The 21,649-nt window shown below is 33.3% G+C and overlaps 1 protein-coding gene across 1 annotated transcript in view; it reads left to right on the forward strand.

The window, feature by feature from the left end:
- SLC17A6 (solute carrier family 17 member 6) overlaps positions 1–21,341 on the forward strand; it is a 43,975-nt gene extending 22,634 nt beyond the window's left edge. The window contains exons 4-12 of the mRNA XM_032240995.1: positions 393–507; positions 2,929–3,016; positions 4,737–4,823; positions 7,518–7,660; positions 12,103–12,252; positions 17,198–17,330; positions 17,772–17,882; positions 18,339–18,466; positions 19,199–21,341. Of these exons, the coding sequence (XP_032096886.1) occupies positions 393–507; positions 2,929–3,016; positions 4,737–4,823; positions 7,518–7,660; positions 12,103–12,252; positions 17,198–17,330; positions 17,772–17,882; positions 18,339–18,466; positions 19,199–19,534 (1,291 nt within the window). The 3' untranslated portion in view covers positions 19,535–21,341. The remainder of the gene's footprint in view (positions 1–392; positions 508–2,928; positions 3,017–4,736; positions 4,824–7,517; positions 7,661–12,102; positions 12,253–17,197; positions 17,331–17,771; positions 17,883–18,338; positions 18,467–19,198) is intronic.
- The last annotated feature ends 308 nt before the right edge of the window (positions 21,342–21,649 follow it).

Here is a 21,649-nt window from a genome sequence, read left to right on the forward strand (position 1 = left end):
ACTGTGCTAAGTGTCAAGGATACAATGGATGTGAAAAACAACTCTTACACTAAGCAGTTTACATTGTAGGCTGAAATAGAGTCCAAAACATATATTGATTTATTAAATATTTATGATTTGTAATTAAGTCTATAAAGAAAGTAACAGTATAACAAAATATATTGGCTCCTTTTATTTTCTGTGCATCAAATGTAGAATTTCTAGATGGCTCATGTATGTATTTACAATGGGTAGCCAGTTAAGTCCAGAAGACGTTTTAGAAAAAACAATCTATCCTAAAATTACTCGTAATTTTTTATTACTTTAAATGTTTAACTTCACATGATAAATTTAAATGTATATATGTAAGATGCTGAATCGTTTAAACAGTGTTCCCATCTTTTCTATTTCAGGGTGTTTGGAGCTGCCATACTTCTTACCTCTACCTTAAATATGCTAATTCCGTCAGCAGCCAGAGTACACTATGGATGTGTCATATTTGTTAGAATACTGCAGGGACTTGTTGAGGTATGAAACTTCAGGTTGATGTCATTTTAAGATTGGCATGTAGTTGAGAACGCCAGTTTATCTTTGTCTTTATCTAGAAATAAACATATTGTATTAGGTTGTATCTAAATAGAGTTAAAATAAAAAATGAAACTCTGGAAATGTTAGGCAATCATATATTTTGTCTATGAATGATACGAAACTATAAATGTCACTGCTTACCTCCTTCTCTGTAGAATTGAGCAGGATTGAAGAAATACTTTAATGCCTATTTGACTTTAAAAAAGAAAAAAAGCAAGAATTTTTGTTAACATACCACGGTAAGTATTTTAGAATCTGTCTTTTGCTGGTAATATCATGAATTAATATCTTGAAAGTTTTATAGTAAGTAAGTTCCTTTTGGCCTTGAATCATGACATGAGTTTTCACTGAAATATTTCATTGAATACATTTTTGGGGCATCTAATTCTAATGATCAACTCTTGCTCCATCAGTCTGCAAACTTTGCAAGAATTCCACTTAAAAACTTGAGTTTGGCTTACACATTTCCCCTTCTCTTTCCATGGAGTATAATGGAAATAGACAAATAACAAAATATTAAGGCACTAAAAAAAAAAAAAAAAAACTTTTCTCATACTATGCAGCCATAAAAAGGAATAAGATCATGTCCTTTGCAGGGACATAGATGGAGCTGGAAGCCATCATTCTCAACAAACTAACGTGGAAACAGAAAACCAAACACTGCATATTCTCAGTTATGAGTGGGAGCTGAACAATGAGAACACGTGGACACAGGGAGAGGAACAACCCACACTGCAGCCGAGTGGGGAAGGGTGGGGTGGGGAAAGCATGAGGGAAAAGGGCTAATGAATGCTGGGCTTAATACCTAGGTGACGAGTTGATAGGTCCAGTTAACCACCATGGCACACGTCTACCTATGTAACAAACCTGCACATCCTGCACATGTTCCCCAGAACTTAAAAAATAAAATAATAAAAAACAAAAACAAAAATCCCTCTCTCCCTCCAAAAATAAAAAAATATGTATAGGCTCAAAATAATAGAAAAAGACCAATTATTTTAAAGGTCTTAAATTCTACACATTGCTTTAAGGAAGTGTGGGCTCCAAGGATCTAAACTTGACTTTTCTCTGAATAGATATTTATTTTGGGGATTTATTGAATTTAATGGCCTACAAAAAGATCTCCCTAATTTTTCAAACTGTTCAGAATTACAGATAAATTGATTAATATACAGTCTTTTCTTTTACCTTAATCAGAAAAAAAAAAAAATGAGATGGAAAGATGTCTGAAGGGCGGGGAGGATTTGAACAGGATACTAAAAAGACTCTTTTTTTAAATTGCATTTTAGGTTTTGGGGTACATGTGAAGAACATGCAAGATTGTTGCATAGGTACACATGTGGCAGTGTGATTTGCTGCCTTCCTCCCCCTCACCTATATCTGGCATTTGTCCCCATGCCATCCCCCCCAACTCCCCACCCCCCACTGTCCCTCCCCTATTTCCCTCCAACAGACCCCAGTGTGTGATGCTCCCCTCCTTGTGTCCATGTGTTCTCATTGTTCAACATCCGCCTATGAGTGAGAACATGCAGTGTTGATTTTCTGCTCCTGTGTCAGTTTGCTGAGAATGATGGCGTCCAGGTTCATCCATGTCCCTACAAAGGATACAAACTCCTCATTTTTGATGACTGTGTAATATTCCATGGTGTATATGTGCCACATTTTCCCTGTCCAGCCTATCATCGATGGGCATTTGGGTAGGTTCCAGGTCTTTGCTATTGTAAACTGTGCTGCAATGAACATTTGTGTACATGTGTACTTATAGTAGAACGATTTATAATCCTTTGGATATATAACCAGTAATGGGATTCCTGGGTCAAATGGAATTTCTATTTCTAGGTCCTTGAGGAATCGCCACACTGTCTTCCACAATGGTTGAACTAATTTACACTCCCACCAACAGTGTAAAAGCGTTCCTATTTCTCCACATCCTCTCAAGCATCTGTTGTCTCCAGATTTTTTAATGATCACCATTCTAACTGGCGTGAGATGGTATCTCAATGTAGTTTTGATTTGCATTTCTCTAATGACCAGTGATGATGAGCATTTTTTCATATGTTTGTTGGCCTCATGTATGTCTTCTTTTGTAAAGTGTCTGTTCATATCTTTTGCCCACCTTTGAATGGGCTTGTTTGTTTTTTTCTTGTAAATGTGTTTCAGTTCTTTGTAAATTCTGGATATTAGCCCTTTGTCAGATGAGTAAACTGCAATAATTTTTTCCCATTCTGTTGGTTGCCGATTCACTCTAATGAATGTTTCTTTTGCTGTGCAGAAGCTGTGGAGTTTGATTAGGTCCCATTTGTCTATTTTGGCTTTTTAAAAAGACTCTTGATCCTAAATGAATATCTTCCCCCAACACAGGGTGTTACCTACCCAGCATGTCATGGGATATGGAGCAAATGGGCCCCACCTCTAGAGAGGAGTAGACTGGCAACCACCTCCTTTTGTGGTGAGTACTGTGTGCAGATGCAGTTATGGTGGGTAAAAGTTTAGGAACAACTTAATTAGAAGTGAAAGTTTGGTCAACTCATCTGTAAAACCATCTGGGTTTTGTATGTGCATCTATGAGTGGTAAGGTTTTTGACCACCATTTCCATTTCTTTTGTTTTATTATTTTGCTTAATTATATTTATTATTATGTTTGTATTTTTCTAGGAATTGATCCATTTCATCTAGAATTTCAAATATATTCATGGGTGGTGGTGTTTTTTATAATACTCATACTGCAGTACATATTTTTGAGAGCCTAAATGTTTTCTTTTTACTATACCTAGACACAGAGATATAAAAATACAAATTTTAAATACATTTACAGAGATTTAAAAAATATTATGTAATTATGTTTACAAATAAATATTACATTTACTTTGAATTCTGTCTGGTGTTAAAATCTAACAGTTTCTCAGAACTTGTATTTGATACAGCTATATGTTTGAATTATAGTGAATAAAATGCCTATAGAAAATAACTATTATAATTTAAATCAACAAGATCTTTAAGTATTCTCCTAAGTACTATGGCTATAATTTCCCATTCATTAGAATTTTTATTTTAGGTATCATAACTGACCTTACTGCTATTTTGGGAAATAGAATTAATGAACATGTATTAAAGCTTCAGCCCCAACTTTTAAAGTGTAGAGCTATTTCTGCTAATCTAAAGCTACTTTTTGTTCACTGCTAACTTTTAAAACATTTTAAGACAATCACTGTGATTTAAGATCATTTAATGCCTGCAGAATGCTCATGTTATTCTCTTTCTACCAAAGCAGTAAGGCAAAAAAGCAATTCCTTTTCCAAATCAGCTATTAGAACTGCTATGAATCATCCTAATAATAGGAAATTAAGGCTGCTGTGATTTTGCTGTATATTTAAGCCATAAGATTAACAGTATTATTACCTATAGAGGTTGAATTTACATGCATTTGGGTCTAAATCACAGGGCATAAATATTGCCATTTCTGTCAATATGTCTAAGGATTTTTTTTTTACAATTGCCTTTAATAATCCACTATATAAAAATCAAAGGGATATAAATTAGGTGATACTCACTAGAAAAGCTAATGAATGCTACCTATTATCATGAGAATTGCCAGTATGTTTTAAACTGTTTTATGGGACAGAAAAGAGAACAAATTTGCCATAGTGGAAAAACGTGATAACTTACCATGATGACATCTTCTGGCCATGCGTTGAGAACTGAAGCAATATGCCCTCAATCATGGATACTAATAAAGAGACCTTTGGCAGAAAAATAAAATAAAATGAAGTCAGAGAAAACTACACAAACTTGAAACCGCATGATTTTGAACATGCTTGTGGTAGCAAGAATAGATTTCGGGTGTCTGGTTTGTGTTGGCACACTCTGTCCCAAGTCCAGCACACACACCTGCACAACACATGTTAGTCAGCATGGCTCCATTGTTATCTTTCAATCTCTATTGTGTCTTGGGTTGGAAGTAGATGGTATCCATTTGTGTAATCCTGTGTTCCTGTGTATGTATGTAGACATATATGTGTTTGGTGGTGGTGGGTATGTGTATGGGTGTGAGGCACATGTACGTGAATGTGCAAGTGTCTGTCTGTGTGAATCAACCAAGGAACATGAGATGAAATCAAGAATTTCTACTGATTTCACTCACCTTTCTCCCATTCTTCCTTGTTCCTTAGGTTCCTATGCCGGAGCTGTGATTGCAATGCCTTTAGCTGGCATTCTTGTACAGTATACTGGCTGGTCTTCAGTATTTTATGTCTATGGTATGTTACATTTCTATACAATAGAGTTAAGTGAAATGTGCATAGGCTAAAAGAAAAGTGGTTGAAGACAATGAGATCAATCACTAAATATATTTCTGTGTTTACTTACTTATTTTCTTCTCTTATGAATCATTTCATTGTATTCTGAAGATTAGGAAAATATTTAATCTCTGTTATTTTTCTTAGATTGCCATTTCTTGTTTTAAAAAGCAAACACATTGCTGACAGGAACTTTGTCATGTAGTAAATCTATGTCCTTGATTATGAAAAAATATTAAATTAGCTCTTGATTAAAAGCTAATGAATAGGAAAGAGTAGGCTGCACCCACCTTTCTTTGCTATTACCTTCTTGGTCATTTTGCTGATTCTGCATCTTCACGACTGAATGGGGGTGTGAAGCTGAAAGGCGGTGGTGCTGCTAGTGCAACGATTCAATTCTTTGATGAAATATCAGCAGTTAGCTGCTGTGGCAGCACATCTGAGTCCTCATTTCCCCTGAAATAAAGGCAAGTAAGCCCCCACGTTGAAACAAAATATGTAATCCTAAGTCTAAAACACTCTTGATATTCACTTTCTAACCATTTCAAAATATCCCTACAGTCTTCCTTTCTAAGATGCACTTTTTAATAATGAGGAAAGGAAAAATATAAGAGAGCTGGATTCCAACCGATATTGTCACTGATTAATATCATCTTTGAACATTGCCATGAGAATCTGAAATATTAATGAAGTCATGTGGTAGAACAGTATCTGGCTGCTTCCAAATTTGCACTGATTCATTCCCATTTTGAAATGTTCTCATCAGAACAAATTATTCAGCCTGTAGAATGTCATTAAATGTCACTTATCGTAGGGATTCTTTTTGTGGTTCAAAAGTCATGAATGGGTTTTGGACCCATGAATGTCCTAAATTGCAAGCCATGTATATATTTGTGAGTATTTTCCTCCTTAGGGAGATTTTTTGAAATCAGATTTTAATTTATACCCTTCATTAGATTTTCAAAAGAGTGCATAATTCAACGAAGTTTAACAGCACTTGATTTACAGGGTGTATTGTTCAAGCTGATATAGCTATCCGTTAAATACTTTAATTTGTGCCTTAGTCCATTACTTCATTGAAGATGTGTGACATTAAAGTAAGAATACAAATTTAAACAAGGCACTCATAAACAACTAGTATCATTATTTCAAGTTACATCTCGTTTGATATTTATCATTGTATGATACAAAGTGTAAACAGATAGTCTGAAAATATCCTATCATAATACTTGCTTACTTGCTGTGTGAAACAATAATTTGGTCTGGAGTCACATATTCAGTTTTCATATTTCAAATATTAAAGAGATAAGATCAGTATAGTGGAGTAAGTTAATAATACACATGAAGTAATTAGCAGTGTGTCTGGCACTTTGGGTGAATTCAGTTAGCAGTAATGATAATTATTACAAAATTACAAGATTTCTCATTTTTGAGTGCTTATTTTGCACCATCCACTGTGTTTGTCGGTTTATACATTACCTCCTTTAACTTTTCCACAATTCCATAAAAATGAATTATTACATCATTTTATAGTGGAGGTTTAGCGAGATTCAGTTACTGATTGGATCACATAGCGTATGAGTTACACAGTCAGGATTTGAATCTAGGAGTTATATTCTGTAACCACTATATTATACTAAATTTTTAAGCCCTATCTGAACCTAAATCATGTTTGCTGCAATATTTGGTAATTAAAAGGAACACAGCCCATCAGAAGCTATGTATGGTGTTAAGGATCACTTCTTAGAGATTGAATAGGCAAAAGAGAAAGTGTTGTAGGGATCAGTAGCATTTAGGTTGTTACCCAAGTGAAAGAGAACAGTGTGAGGGAAAAATGAAACGGCCAACTGCTGGGAAACCAGAATAAATCACTTGAAATTCTTGCTATTATTAATGCTTACAGATTTATATTGCACAAAAAGGACATGTTTTAATGGTGTGAGTGTTAAATGAAGAAGAGGATGAAAAAGAATTTAGCTTATGGCCTTGGAATTTATAATTTTCGTCTTCCCAAAGAACAATCAATAGGCAATAGTATGTGCTGAAAATAATATCATATACAGTCATGTAAACATTAAGTACAGAGGCCCACTTTTTATGTAATATAGCCACTGAAGCTAAAATAAGTAGGTTTTCTTTAATAGTCTGTTTACTAGATCTGGAAGTGCTAACAGGAGAGGGAAATGAGCAATTATTTTCTCTGGAAATGCAACCAATTTTATATATTACAGGCAGGGAAGAAGGAAAGGGATTCAATCCCAGAAAAATTCTTTGACAGCAGGAATTTTGTTTTGTTCATTATATTTCTCTACCTTAACTAGAGTACCTAGAATACTAACTGCTCAGTATTGTTGGATGAATGAATACCTTCCAAACTACACCATTCAATAATTATTTACGGCTTGTTGTGTATCAGTGCTATTTAATATAGACAAAGAGATAAAACCACAGGACTAGCCTTTAAGAAGTTTGAAGCTTAATGGCAAAAGAGAAGAAAAGATGGCCAATGTCAGTTGAAGAAACATAAGCTTGAATTCTTCTTTCTAATAGAATATGTTTGTCATGAGATGATTGCAGTTTTATTCCAGCACATCACTGTTAAATTGAAGTATTTGTGGTAGATTTGACTTTCTCCTTCTGAACTGTTGCTTGCAGGAAGCTTTGGAATGGTCTGGTACATGTTTTGGCTTTTGGTGTCTTATGAAAGTCCTGCAAAGCATCCTACTATTACAGATGAAGAACGTAGGTACATAGAAGAAAGCATTGGAGAGAGTGCAAATCTTTTAGGTGCAATGGAAGTAAGAACTTTATTATGGTGTATATTCCTATCTTATTCCCACCTTGTTCCCCCTTGACCAACCAAACTATCTTACAACTTCTTCCTCAACAAAACTAATTTTATATCAATCATAACTTTTTTTGTGTCCATCCATATTCTCTGACTTAGGAATAATAGCTATTTCCTCCATCTGTCATTTAATTTTTCCTTTACCCTTTCTTAAGCCTTTTAAAATGTACACTGGATTATAACCATGACTGTAAATCTAAACAAGATTTTTAAACAGCTCAATATGGTCTATAATTTAAACAAATACAATAAATAGTTGTCAATTTTAAATTTAAAAAAAATCCAAAACAGTCCATGAAAAGGGCAATTTTTGGTTTATTGAATACTGTAGTACCCCCTCATCCTCAACAGATCTATTACAAGACCCCCAGTGTTGCTTAAAACTGTGGCTAGTACTGAACCCTATATATAAGGTTTTTCCTATACACACATACCTATGATAAAATTTAATGCATACATACACATACATACACATCCTATACACACATACCTATGATAAAATTTAATAAACTAGATATAGTAATGACTAACCACAGTGACTAATACAAAAACAGAAGAATTATAACAGTATACTGTAAGGAAACTTAACTGAATGTGCCCCTCCCTGCAAAATATCTTATTATACTGTTTAAGGAGTAACCAAAACCTCAGAAAATGAAACCGTGGTTAAGGGGGATCTACTATATTCTAAATGTAGGTTTAATACATGTGTATTTACGTTATATATGGTTTAGGAGATACTGAAGCATTAGAACACCAATAGTAGCTGACATAAAATAATTATTAACAACATTTATTTTATTCATGAAATGTCATTATCTTTCAGGATTATTATTATGAATATCAAGTATTATAAAGACAATGTTGTGAAGCCTTTTTTTTTCTGATGATTTGATTTCTTAGGATTTATCTAAAGAGAGAGAAAACGTAGTTCTATTCCAATAATCCGAATATTTTATTCCACGTAACATTGATATGTTGTACATATTAATTAATACAAAGCCACCTTATATTATGTTTAAAAAAGCAGGCCAGGCGTGGTGGCTCACGCCTGTAATCTCAGCACTTTGGGAGGCCAAGGTGGGTGCATTGTCTGAGCTCAGGAGTTTGAGACCAGTCTGGCCAACATGGTGAAACACCTTCTCTACTAAGAAAACAAAATAATATTAACCAGGCATGGTGGCCTATGCCGATAATCCTAGCTACTCCGGAGGCTGAGGCAGGGAAATGGCTTGAACCAGGGAGATGGAGGTTACAGTGAGCCGAGATTGCACTGCAGCCTGGGAGACAGAGTGAGATTCAATCTAAAAAAAAAAAAAAAAAAAAAAAAAAACGGAAAACACTGGTTAGTAAAAGCAGTGTATTCAGAAAGATTCAGTCATTTGGTGATCTGAACTATGAATGCATTTTCCTTATGCTAAGAGTTGGAAAGTGTCAGACACTAGTTGTAGAATCAATGACTCTTGCATATTATGCATGTGTTCTTTTAAAACAAACACCTCCCTCTCCTTATTCGAGGTGTGTTTGATTCCAGCTTAGATTCTCTGCTTCATTTGTTAAAGAATGCCTTTCTTTGACATCTCATCCTAAGTTAAAAATAAAAAATTCTATCACCCATTATTACTGAGCTATATTGGCCCTTAATGAATAAGAAAAATCCCATATCATGTATAATTTCAGAAGTTAAACTTTCAAAGTTTAAAAAATCTTTACATTGTAGTGGTTCCATGAGTTAACTTGGTATTAGAATCTTCCCCTTCGTGTTTCCTTCTGTAAATATACGAATAATTTCTTATGGTGGCTATTGAGAAATGAGAGGTGATATGGGAGTGGGTGGAATATTGGTAGTATGCACTGGTGCCCATTAGCTGCAGTTATTTTGAGCAGAAGGTAATAGAGGCTGATTTATGGCAAATTCTGAGGTTAGCCTGGATTTCTAGTTCCAACATAATCTGATCAGCCTATATCCTATTTATTCATTATGTTCTATTATTTGCCAGTTCTTGAGAGGTCATATGTCGAGATTAGAAATAAATTCAAAACAAAATCAGAAATTATGTCTAAGTAAAAACTAATTCCAACAAATGACCCCAGAAAGAACAACAGGAGGATGGAAAAAAACAGCATAATCTTCAGCTCCCCACTTCCTATACCTCACTGCTTTTCTAAACACAGTATTTTACTTTTTACTGATGTTTCACATGTTCCTGTAGCTTCAAAGTAAATTTAAAAATGAGATTATGTGGGAATAGAATTTGTATTTTAGCTAATTTGAACTTTTTTATTGTGAAAGAAATTTAATATATGGCAAAAGAGGAAGAATCAGGAATATCATATACCCACCACATAGGTGTAACAATTTTCATCTTGCCATATTTATTTCACTTTTGTCTTGATGAACTATTTCAAAGTAAATGAAACCTCAAAACAATTTATCCATGAATACTTCATATGTATCTCTAGAAAACTAATATTCTTCTTCACATTCTCAGGGCTACTATTATACCTAATTACAAACAATTCTCTATTATCATTTAACACCCACATCATATTCAAATTTCTGTTACCATCTATATTCTAATATCTAACCTATATTCAAATTTACTTCTAACTATTTGTTTTGAATCTGAATCTGATTAAGAATCACACATTGCAACTGATTGCAATGTCTTTTAAATGTCTTTTTTAAAATATATATATTTAAATATAATGTATGTACAGAAAAATTTGCAAATAATAAATATTCTGCTTCTTTAATTTGTATAAACTAAACATAAACAGCCAATTCAATAAATAGAACATTATCAAATTACCATAAACTCCCCTTTAATACCTCAGCAATTTTTTAAAGATATGAAATGAGATATTTCTCTCTTGCATTTGATGAAGTATTTTAGCATCAGAATAAAGAATAAAGTTCTTAGTAAAGATGATCCTGGTATGAATGAAAGGATCTTTGCCCAGCAGGGAAAAGTTTTTTTTTTTTTTTTTTTTTTTTTTACTTCTAATAATATTCTGGAGTCATTTCTTATGCTAACATAACACCATAATGCAGACATTTCTGTCTTCTGGCATTTTTATTATCTGTGAAATAACTGTACTCATCTAGAATCATTTTCCTAGAACATATTGATTACTTTTTAAAAACTGCATTTTTAAACCCATTTATGATGCCGCCACTAAATTTTTTTGTCCAAAGCCACAGTATTCATTACATATTATCAGGGCAGATTTTTGTTTTCGTTTTCTTTCTTTTTTGTCTTTCATATATTTATGATCACCACATCATAACTTCCTACTGTGTTGCATTTAAAGTGATCTTTAAAAGGCTTAATTACAGCCACAACCAATACTAGCAATTATGAGGTTTTACACTCAGGAATAATTGCTAAATCCATGTGAAATATGTTTGCCTTCTCTTTCAGTAATTTAGTTAGGTCAAGGATCCCAAGTTAGCTTTTAACAAAGTTATTTTAGGCTACTGTTTCCTCACCAAGCAGTATTTTGGTGTTCCAAACAACGTAATTGAGAAATAATTGGAGAATATGAGGGCTATTTTAAGGTCTAAAAATATTAGTCTTGAGGGTGAATACATACTTGGTTACATTTGGGCATATACAGAAACTTTAAGTACAATTAGGTTTAATTTTTTAAAGGGGTCATATACACAGCTGATCATATTTATGTTGTTAATTTTGAATGCTTTAAATATTGTAAGTAGCTAGTTGTATGCCTAAGGTATGCTAGGGGAATGGACAAATGCTTTCACCCAGCTGTTCTGAGTTTCATAGAACCTTGAACTCCAATGTCACAGAATTCATAGTTATAGCTACTATCTCTCAAGAGAATTTATAGATTGATTGATAGCAGAATAATTGACTTAGATTGATTAATAGTAGAATAATTGACATCAGGTAGGGTCTAGAATACTGTACTCTTCCCTTTTTGTATCTTTCTCTTCATGAATACATTGAATTTTCAATGTTGTAAATAAAATATTTTGGCTATCACAAGCCCACTGATGTGGTAGAGAGTTTTAGCTGAGATATGATCTATCACCACTAAAAAGGAAAAGAAAAAAACCTTAAAAGTAGGATCTATGCTTTTTGAATCAATTTTCTATAATTGATTCAAAAATTATTGAAATTTTTGTATATTCCTAAAGCTATAATAATTGAATCAGTAGCAGCGATTGAGATCTTTCATTTTCTCTTTCAATGATTATTTATGTAGTTAAGGTAAACTTTGTGGTTATAATTAATGCTTCACTACATCTTCCTACATCCAACTTATGACCTGTTATATACATCCTTAAAATGCAAAGCACTGGTTATTCCCATTTAAGTTTGAAAATATGTAAAATGGTCATAATATCTGTTTTTGAAATTTCAGAAATTCAAGACTCCATGGAGGAAATTTTTTACATCCATGCCAGTCTATGCAATAATTGTTGCAAACTTCTGCAGAAGCTGGACTTTTTATTTATTGCTCATTAGTCAGCCAGCATATTTCGAGGAAGTCTTTGGATTTGAAATTAGCAAGGTACGTGAAATTTATTCTTATATAAATTGTGGATTACCTATGTATTTAAGTGAATATTAACTTCATTTGCAAAAATTGTTACCTTTGAATTTTCAGAGCTTATTCATTTATTCATTAAAGAAATAACTGCCAGGGATTAGAAGAAAATTAAAATGTTTCAGTATCTACTGTATTCTATTGCCAGCTAGAATTGCTCTCTGGTACTGAGAATACAAGCAAAACAAACCTAGTATCTGCCTTCATGGAACTTACAGCCCAATTGGGGCAAGCAGCAGTGTAATCTTTTCCCTGTAAATATGCATAATTTGCTGTAAGGGTCAGGTCACAGACAATGTAAATGCGAAAAAAAAGGTATTCCATTCAAATAGGATTCTACTTACTAATTGCCTATCTAATTATTCTTCAGTGATCCTAGAACTCTTGAACAGCTAAAATATATGAGAATTGTAAAAAGAAAATCTGCAAACACCCTTGTATTTTGTCCATACAATTTATTAATTTAACTATTTATTGCACACAATGTGCAGAACTTTATGTTAGATGCAGAAATAAAAATATGATTTTGAGCCTCAAAGTGTTCACAGCTTAGTGGTATAAACATGAAAGTAAGTTACCAATTACAACACAGCATGCTAAATTCCACAGACATTTGTTCATAGTTATGGGAATATAATCATTTTGAGATTTTCTATAAGAGTAAAATGAACACAAAAATACTATACTATATTTATATAGGAACTCAAAATTTAGAAAATATTCTCATATTCATTAACAACCTTTGCTGGTTGACCTTTTGAACAACAACCGTCATTTCTGTTGAAACAATGGGAAGGCCAGGTACAGTGGCTCACGCCTGTAACCCTAGCACTTTGGGAGGCCGAGATGGGTGGATCACTTGAGGTCAGGAGTTTGAGACCAGCTTGGCCAAAATGGTGAAACCCCATCTTTACTAAAAATACAAAAATTAGCTACTCAGGAGGCTGAGACAGGAGAATTACTTGAACCTGGGAGGCTGAGGTTGCAGTGAGCCAAAATCACACCGTGGCACTCCAGCCTGGGTGACAGAGGCAAGACTCCGTCTAAAAAAAGTAATAATAAAATAAAATAAAATTTTAAAATCATGGGAAAACAGAAACTAGGGAAAATATTTAAATTGCTTAAAGCCATGCTAGTAATACATAACAAAATCAAGTTCAGACAAAGACTCTTTGATTTCCGTTCAATTATCTTTACTATGCCATTCAAATTCAGGTAAATCATGTATCCATTCAAGCATTTAGTGAGTATCTGCTCAATGCCATCTCTATGCCAAGCCCTTTGCTGAGTCCTGAATGCATTGTCTGTGCTGGCAATGGTCTTGCTATCTCTCTTCATGTCATTACATAAGTCCAGCTGGGCTCGCTATTCATATTCTGTCTCTACTTGAAAGACTATCTGAGACCTGGGACTTAAGAAAACCTCAGTTTAGGAGTAGCTATTCTAAGAGCTCTTTTGTAATTCCTGTTTCTAAGGAAACTGTTTCCTCCATCCCTGAGAAGAATGGCTGCTTTAGTCAGAGCTCTTGTCTCTGGAGCTGATCAAATATTCCAGGGTAGCCTTTGGGAACTCTGAGAGGTGTTATACATCTCAACAAAGACTGCTGGAGGTGTGAGTCCATTTTCATAATCTAGGACAAATATGACACTGAGAGGCTATTAATAAAGCCAGGTCTCAGAGGGGAGAGCGAGGAAGCCAACTGATGTTAATGAAACTGTGATCATTTTGCTCCTGTACGTCCGATAATTGAGAATGCTTAAGTAAAAGCAATGGTATTTTGCAAAAACTAATTATAAATTAACCAGATGGGTTGATTTATTTTCTTTATTAGTTATATTTTTAACTAAAATTGTGGATAAATTCACACACCACAGATTGGTCCTCAGATATGAATTAGATTGGTTTAAAAAATTCTGACTTAGCTGAAAAATTTGTATAGGAGATGCTGGAGAACAGAGAGAATTTGCTTTGGGTCTAGGCTGACATGGTTTCAAATACAAGCTCTACAGCAAAGTATTGGTATATAATCTTGAGCAGACTTTTGAATAATTATCAGCTGCAATTTTCTCATCTCTAAATAATGGTATTAATACCATCTTTAAGAAGTGCAGCCAAATTTAGGTAAAGTAAATAAAATATTTACATGGAAGGTCATTCTCTGCAACTTTAGTTAAATTGGGTATCCTACAAAAAAAAAAAAAACACAAGTGCAATGGCTTCATCTTCGTTCTGAGTATACTGACTTAGTTAAGATAGTAACATATATATAAATAAAATTATAACATATATTTTATATCAAAGTATATAAGTTAATTATATTAGTTAACTGATACATATATGTATAGTAATATATATTTATATTAGCATAGGCCAATACAATATATGTCAAGTATATATATTATTTATTTATTTTTTTAATCAAGTGTGTGTGTGTGTATATATATATATATATAATTTAATATATTATATTAGCCTGTGCTTATATGCAACATTTTCAGGACCTCGAAAATGGCATATCAGTAGGTCAGTGCTAGGGTTAACCAGCACTTTGAAAGGTGAGGTTATGGGGACAAGCCAAATGAGAATAGATATCCATTCCTTTTGAGTTTCCTACTTAGGGGAGGAGAATAATACTGTTGGCGGGCTGTGCTTTGCTGCTATTTCTGAACAGAACATGGATCAGATAGGAAGAGATACGATCTAGACTGTGACCCAGAAAAGCAAAAAGAAGGATGGGCAAAAATCTAGTTACCTGGAGTTTCTATGAAGATTAAAGCAGTACTAATCTCAAAAACATTTAGCCTATCCTGCAAAACCTTAAAATAATAAGCAAACTTTTATGCGATTGACATAAATGATCCTTAGGAAGGTTCTGATCATTTTGATCATGTGGCAAGTTATTACTCATGATAAGTCACCAAAAGCCAAGAAGATCGCTGAATAACTCATAAACTTTTGAAACCTCTTTGGCCCTTTTGAGGTCAAATACAGAGAATATCTACATATTGTTTAAGAAGCTAGGATATTCAATACCGTCAGCTGTTAAATAATATGCCAAAATAGTCTAAAACTTCTGTCTCATTAACCCTCTAGATTGTTAACACCTTGCATTTTCCATAGAGCTTTGCACACCCTTTGCTGAAAGTGTTAAAAAATAACCATAGCTTTGTTCTTTCCTTATCCAAAGTAATCAAGATGATTGTTTGAATAGATAGCAAATAACAGAGAATTTTCAATTAAAAAACTTTTCAGGTGTATCAAATACTGCGTCAAAATGCAAGTTGTTTATGTGGACTTAGGCAATGTGGTTACTCCCAAGCTTTTAGCCTGCCTTTAAAAATGCCAAACCATGCCATGTAATTCTATACAAATCCTAACATAGAGTGTTCCATAATTTTTTTTAATTCAAAGCTTTCTTTCTATACATTGACTGCTTGAAATATATCTACTCCCTATGAAGAATAAAAATCCCTGTACTTTTCTCAAGATGCTGGTCTCAAAGCAATAATTTTTTTTCTAATGTCAGTTTATCTGACATCTTTATTTAGCTCACTGTTGAACCCCTGCTACATACCAAGTTTTGTACTAGACTAAGTGCATTAACATATATTGTCTGATTGTATTTGATTTTTCCTTCTAGCGGTAGTGGTGCTAAACATAGTGGCTAAGATCCCAGTGTTTGGACTCAGGTAGAACTGATTTAATATTTAGCTCTCATGATCGCTTAAGACTTCTGAGTCTCAATTTCTTTATTTAAGAAGAATATTAAAATCTTCCATATGGGATGGGAGAGATCATTAAATAGCCTGAACGGTTAAGCTATCATGGAATATTTACTCTCACAAGTAATCATTATGACAACTCAAATCCGTGATTGTGATACCATACTATATACCAGTAAAATAAAATAGAATCTTTGTCTCAAACCTTCAATAATCTAATTGAAAAGACATACTTAAACATAAATAATAAACACTATCTGCCAGGAATTGTTCTTCAATATATACTTAGTAAGAAAATAAACAAAACAAAAAACAAAAAATCTTCCTTATATGTTTCCATTCAAAGTTTATTAAGTCCACGTATGTGGTAATACATAATTTAAATGCATTTTATTTATACTTCTGGTCCCCAAAATGCTTAGAACACAGTGCTTTGTGTGTAATTAATACTTAAAAATGTGTGTTTAACTGATCCTGGTGGGTAAAGTTTTAAATTAGGCACGAAAGTAATGAAAAAACTATATGCAATTACTAAGTGTGATAATATCAATACCTGATCACATTTTTGTATGGTCAAATGTATTTTTTTTCATTAATTTCATATAAAAATGTGATCAAGTATTGATATTTGATGTAGAAAATACTTAAACCTGAAGAACTTATCTGCATTATCTGGGATCTTACTCTATAGAAATTATGTCTGTGCTATAAAACTCATAAGAGATATATATTTAAAATGCAAATATGCATTTGTCCCATATGAATTAAAAATGAATTTTAAATACAGGCTCTTTGAGATGTGTCAAATGTATTTTTCCTTACTCTGTCTCTCTCTCTATTGCCACTTTCCCTCTCTTTCACTAAGGATGTATTTGTGCCAACACATTTAATGATGTCAGAATAGTTGATTCATACTCAAAATTTACTGACTCGTAACATAGCAAAAAAAAAAAAAATTACCTTCTCATAGAAGGTAGAAAGGGGTCAAAGTAAATTCACTTAGCTTTTCTCATTTATTCTGTGGAAGGCATTACTTATTCTAGAAATGAGTAAGTGGTCATTTGGAAACAGCATTTTCCTTCCTTTGTTAGTAAAGATTTGATGACAGATTCAGAAAACCAAGGCCATTAAACTGCTCACATTATTCATGGCTATGTCTATTTCTCCCCTTTCTTGTTTTTCATCAGGTTGGCATGCTATCTGCTGTGCCACACTTAGTAATGACAATTATTGTGCCTATTGGAGGGCAAATTGCAGATTTTCTAAGAAGCAAGCAGATTCTTTCAACTACTACAGTGAGAAAGATCATGAATTGTGGTGGTAAGTACATAAGTGGCACTAAGATCATATTTTTAGTTCAATCAGTTTAGCCTACATGAGTGAATAACTTTTTCTACATGTATCAAATTACTCAGATGCAGTTACATTTGTGCCTTCATTGTTCATTTAAAACAACTTTTTCATCTTCAAACTTTTTGTAACTCCTAGTTTTAAGTAATTGCTTAATAATACCATTTGTAGTTTTTGTAACTAACTTACCTCTTCCCATTATTGAAACTATAGGATGTTTTGGATGTCTTAACTAAAACGTAAGGAAAGCTTCACAAATCTCTATGATAAATTATTACTATTATTATTTTTGAAGATAGGCTCTCTGAAGTGGAATTTCTAGGTCAACAAGTTGGAACATTTTTAGCAATTTTGGCTCATTGGTAAAATTTCAAAAATTTCTGAAGAATTTCTATGTGTTTGCTTCTAAAGGTTTTGGCATGGAAGCCACACTGCTCCTGGTCGTTGGCTATTCTCATACTAGAGGGGTAGCAATCTCATTCTTGGTACTTGCAGTGGGGTTCAGTGGATTTGCTATATCTGGTAAGATATAATTTTGTTTTTCTTTGTTCTTGTGGCATTCTGATCTTGACTGCTGATAACAGATACATACGTGTATCTTTTTATAGACATCTTCATATACATCTTTGATACATTGAATAATAGTCAAATATTTCCACTGGAAAATGAAGACAATAAAATATTTAGAAAACATTTAGATTTGTTAATACTCAATTTCCTCCTGACCTGCCTTTTTTGTTGTTGTTGTTAAGAGAACATTACCTCCTCTCTGTGGACTTAGCATCACATATTAAGGATTGGATAATAATTCAGACATCATTCCATTCTCATTATATCCCCAAGAGAAAATATCACAAAGTAATTAAGGGCGTCCTCTGTACCCAATATATTTTAAGGAGCCGTGATCTGTGGTTCTGTAGGTTCTTACTTCTAAGAAGTTTAGAATTCCCTGATTCAAAACTTATGTGTGTATTTCAGGTTTCAATGTTAACCACTTGGATATTGCTCCAAGATATGCCAGTATCTTAATGGGCATTTCGAATGGTGTCGGCACATTGTCAGGAATGGTTTGTCCTATCATTGTTGGTGCAATGACAAAGAATAAGGTAAGATGGTCAAAACAGGTGTTTGGTCAGAGAAGACAGTTTCTCAAAATGATAAATTTTTTTTGGAAAAAGAGTTAAAATATTATCCTTGGCATTCTCTTTCTGGACCACTCATCACTTCTCTGAGTGGGAAAGATAAATGAGGCTCAGAATAAAATACCTTTTTGGGAATTCCAAGAAAGTCCATTTCCCAAACCATAAACAATATGTTTCTCAACACTTTTTGATAGTTCTAATATCCCTGATGTGACAAAAACCCCTTTTGTCTCTAGCTTTTTAAAATAGTCAAGCAGATGTCTTCTTAGGTTTGTTTGTAAACCTCAATTCAGAGTCCTCTGCAGTTGTCCAAGGAAGAATATTATCATCAGCTATTTGTACTTATATGTTTATGCAGAGCTTCAAAAATCAGGTTTACTAGAAGTAAAGAAACAAAAGAAATGAAATAAAAAGACAAGTAGATCAACGGACATGAAAAGAGATTATGAATATTTTAAAAATCATCAGGCTGTAGATATATTTGGAATTTTATTTCTAAACTTTTAGATGTAAAAAATTAAATAATAAAAGTAATAGTATTACAGAAGTGTTATATCGAGTGTTTGCTTTACATAATCAGGACATGGACCAAAGATAGTGTTTTATGAAGTCTAAGTAGTGGTGCATTCAGAAAAGTTGTTAGGCGCTTAAATCATGGGGAGTCTCTTCTCACAGTGCTGCTTTTTGTCACTGCAGTCACGTGAAGAGTGGCAGTATGTCTTCCTGATCGCTGCCCTAGTCCACTATGGTGGAGTTATATTTTATGCAATATTTGCCTCGGGAGAGAAGCAACCCTGGGCAGACCCTGAGGAAACAAGTGAAGAAAAATGTGGATTTATTCATGAAGATGAACTTGATGAAGAAACAGGGGACATTACTCAAAATTATATAAATTATGGTACCACCAAGTCTTATGGTGCCACAACACAGGCCAATGGAGGTTGGCCCAATGGTTGGGAAAAGAAAGAGGAATTTGTACAAGGAGAAGTACAAGACTCATACAGCTATAAGGACCGAGATGATTATTCATAACAAAACCAATTACTGGATTTATTTTTAGTGTTTGTGATTAAATTCATTGTGATTGCACAAAAAAAAAAAAAAAAAAAAAAACACATGATGTAAACATGTAAGCATAACAACCAGGCAAGTCTTGCTGTAAAAATGAAATGAAAACAAACTCATGAGGCTACCATCAAGTGCAATCTGTAAAATTGTGAAGTTCCATCATTTCCATTCAAGTCATTCATTCTTGCGTTTGTGACTTACAGGTTAACTGGTCAAAATTGTAGAAACAAGTAGTTACCCATTGGATTTGTATGAGCTAAAACTCATCACTGTTTAATAAAGCACAACTAAAACAGTTGGCACATCTCATCCTACAAAAGTTAGGAAGCCAAAGCTACTTGATCATGCAAAATGCACTTATATATTTGTTACACTGCATTGCAAGATAGCACAAAGAAGTCCTGTTTTTTGAAAAAAAATGGGAAACTGTCAAGTTGGCTGCATCAGGTTGTAGCAACATTTATTAAGGAAAATCATGGAGTTGGGATATCTCTCAATTAAAGAAGTACATTGTGAACCAGCAGCTACAGTTGTACTGAATAATTGTTAGAATTGCATAATGTGGGATATTTTGTTATCCCTCAAGAGGAATATCTTGCAATGTTTTCTATGAAATGCTTGGGCATGAACACTTATTTCTGTGAAAGAGAACATGTAAATTGAGGGGTATGCTTCATGTTCTTCCATCCATTTACCTAACAGTATGAAAAACTTCGCATTTCAATAAAATCAAACTTTTCATGTAGCATATCACATAACTATTTTGCAAAAAATATAAAAAGAAATAAACTTCAATGTATTTTTTATTACAACTTTGTACTGGTTGTAACTTAGAAAAAAAGAGATATATACACCATAAAGAATCTAATAAGAAATTTACTATGGAGATGTAGCCCTTAAAATGCAATATTAACAACAAAGAAATAGAGAATCGTTTAGATATCCTTCTTCCTTCATAATTAAATACTATATGAAACTTGTGCCACAGAGCTATATATAATATGGAAAGATAAACTTCATAGAGATATTGTAAGTAGAAAATTTTATTATTTAAAGTCCTATTAAGAAATATTTGTCTTAAATATATAGGACAATAAATTATATTAAAATTGTCTCTCTATATATATCTGTATATCTTACACATATCCATACACAGAAACATAACAAAAAAATCACACAAAACCAAAAATAGCATACACCTAATGTTGGGTTAGGGAATTGCAATTTCTACTTTCATAGAGTCATAGAATTTTAGATGGGGAAGAGGCATTTTGCTTGTCGTTTCTTAATATAACTCAACAAGAATTGTAACATTTGTGTACCAAGCAATAAGTGCAATGCATAAAATTTCCTGTCTATATATTACCTTCATTTTGCTTGTAGTAGCTGTTTGGGTGGTTCGAATGATTTTTTTTTTCTCTTAAAAAGCTAACATCAGACCTCTTTATGATGCCCTAAAATTATGACAATTCATTTCCCAATTCAACTCAAAATATTCTTGGTGTATTTTGTCTATTCTGGATATTTGATCTGTTCATTGTATTGTGCTAGTGACTGGAGGCCGTGCTACTGCGAATATAAAACATAAAGGTTGTTTAAAAAATGCAAATTATTCTTTACCTTAAGAAAATAAAAATACCCTTTGCTTTGTGCCTCAAAGTGATGTAATGTGATCACAGCTTTTGTTGTGTTGAATGAAAATCTGTGGACTGTCATTTTGTTGCAGCAAAAAAAGTGTTAATAAAATGCTCTATTTATCCTTTTCTAAAAAGCAGTGCATTAATCATATATTAGTTTGGATTTGTTTTGTTTAGTTTTTAGCTTTAATGTGAATTTAGCTGGTGGAGGTTCCAATGAAGCCAAACCTAGGCTCAAGAACAACAAACTTTTAGCCACTGGAGACTTAAAGAATATGGCATTGTTTTATTTTTTAATTGTACTTTACATTCTGGGGTACATGTGCAGATCATGGAAGATTGTTGCATAGGTACGTTCATGGCAAGGTGGTTTGTTGCCACCATCCCCCAATCACCTATACCTGACATTTCTCCCCACGTTATCCCTCCCTCATCCTCCCTC

The sequence above is a fragment of the Sapajus apella genome, unplaced genomic scaffold (genome assembly GCF_009761245.1).
Source record: "Sapajus apella isolate SASKATOON/1434 unplaced genomic scaffold, GSC_monkey_1.0 scaffold47, whole genome shotgun sequence".
NCBI classification, from domain to species: Eukaryota; Metazoa; Chordata; class Mammalia; order Primates; family Cebidae; genus Sapajus; species Sapajus apella.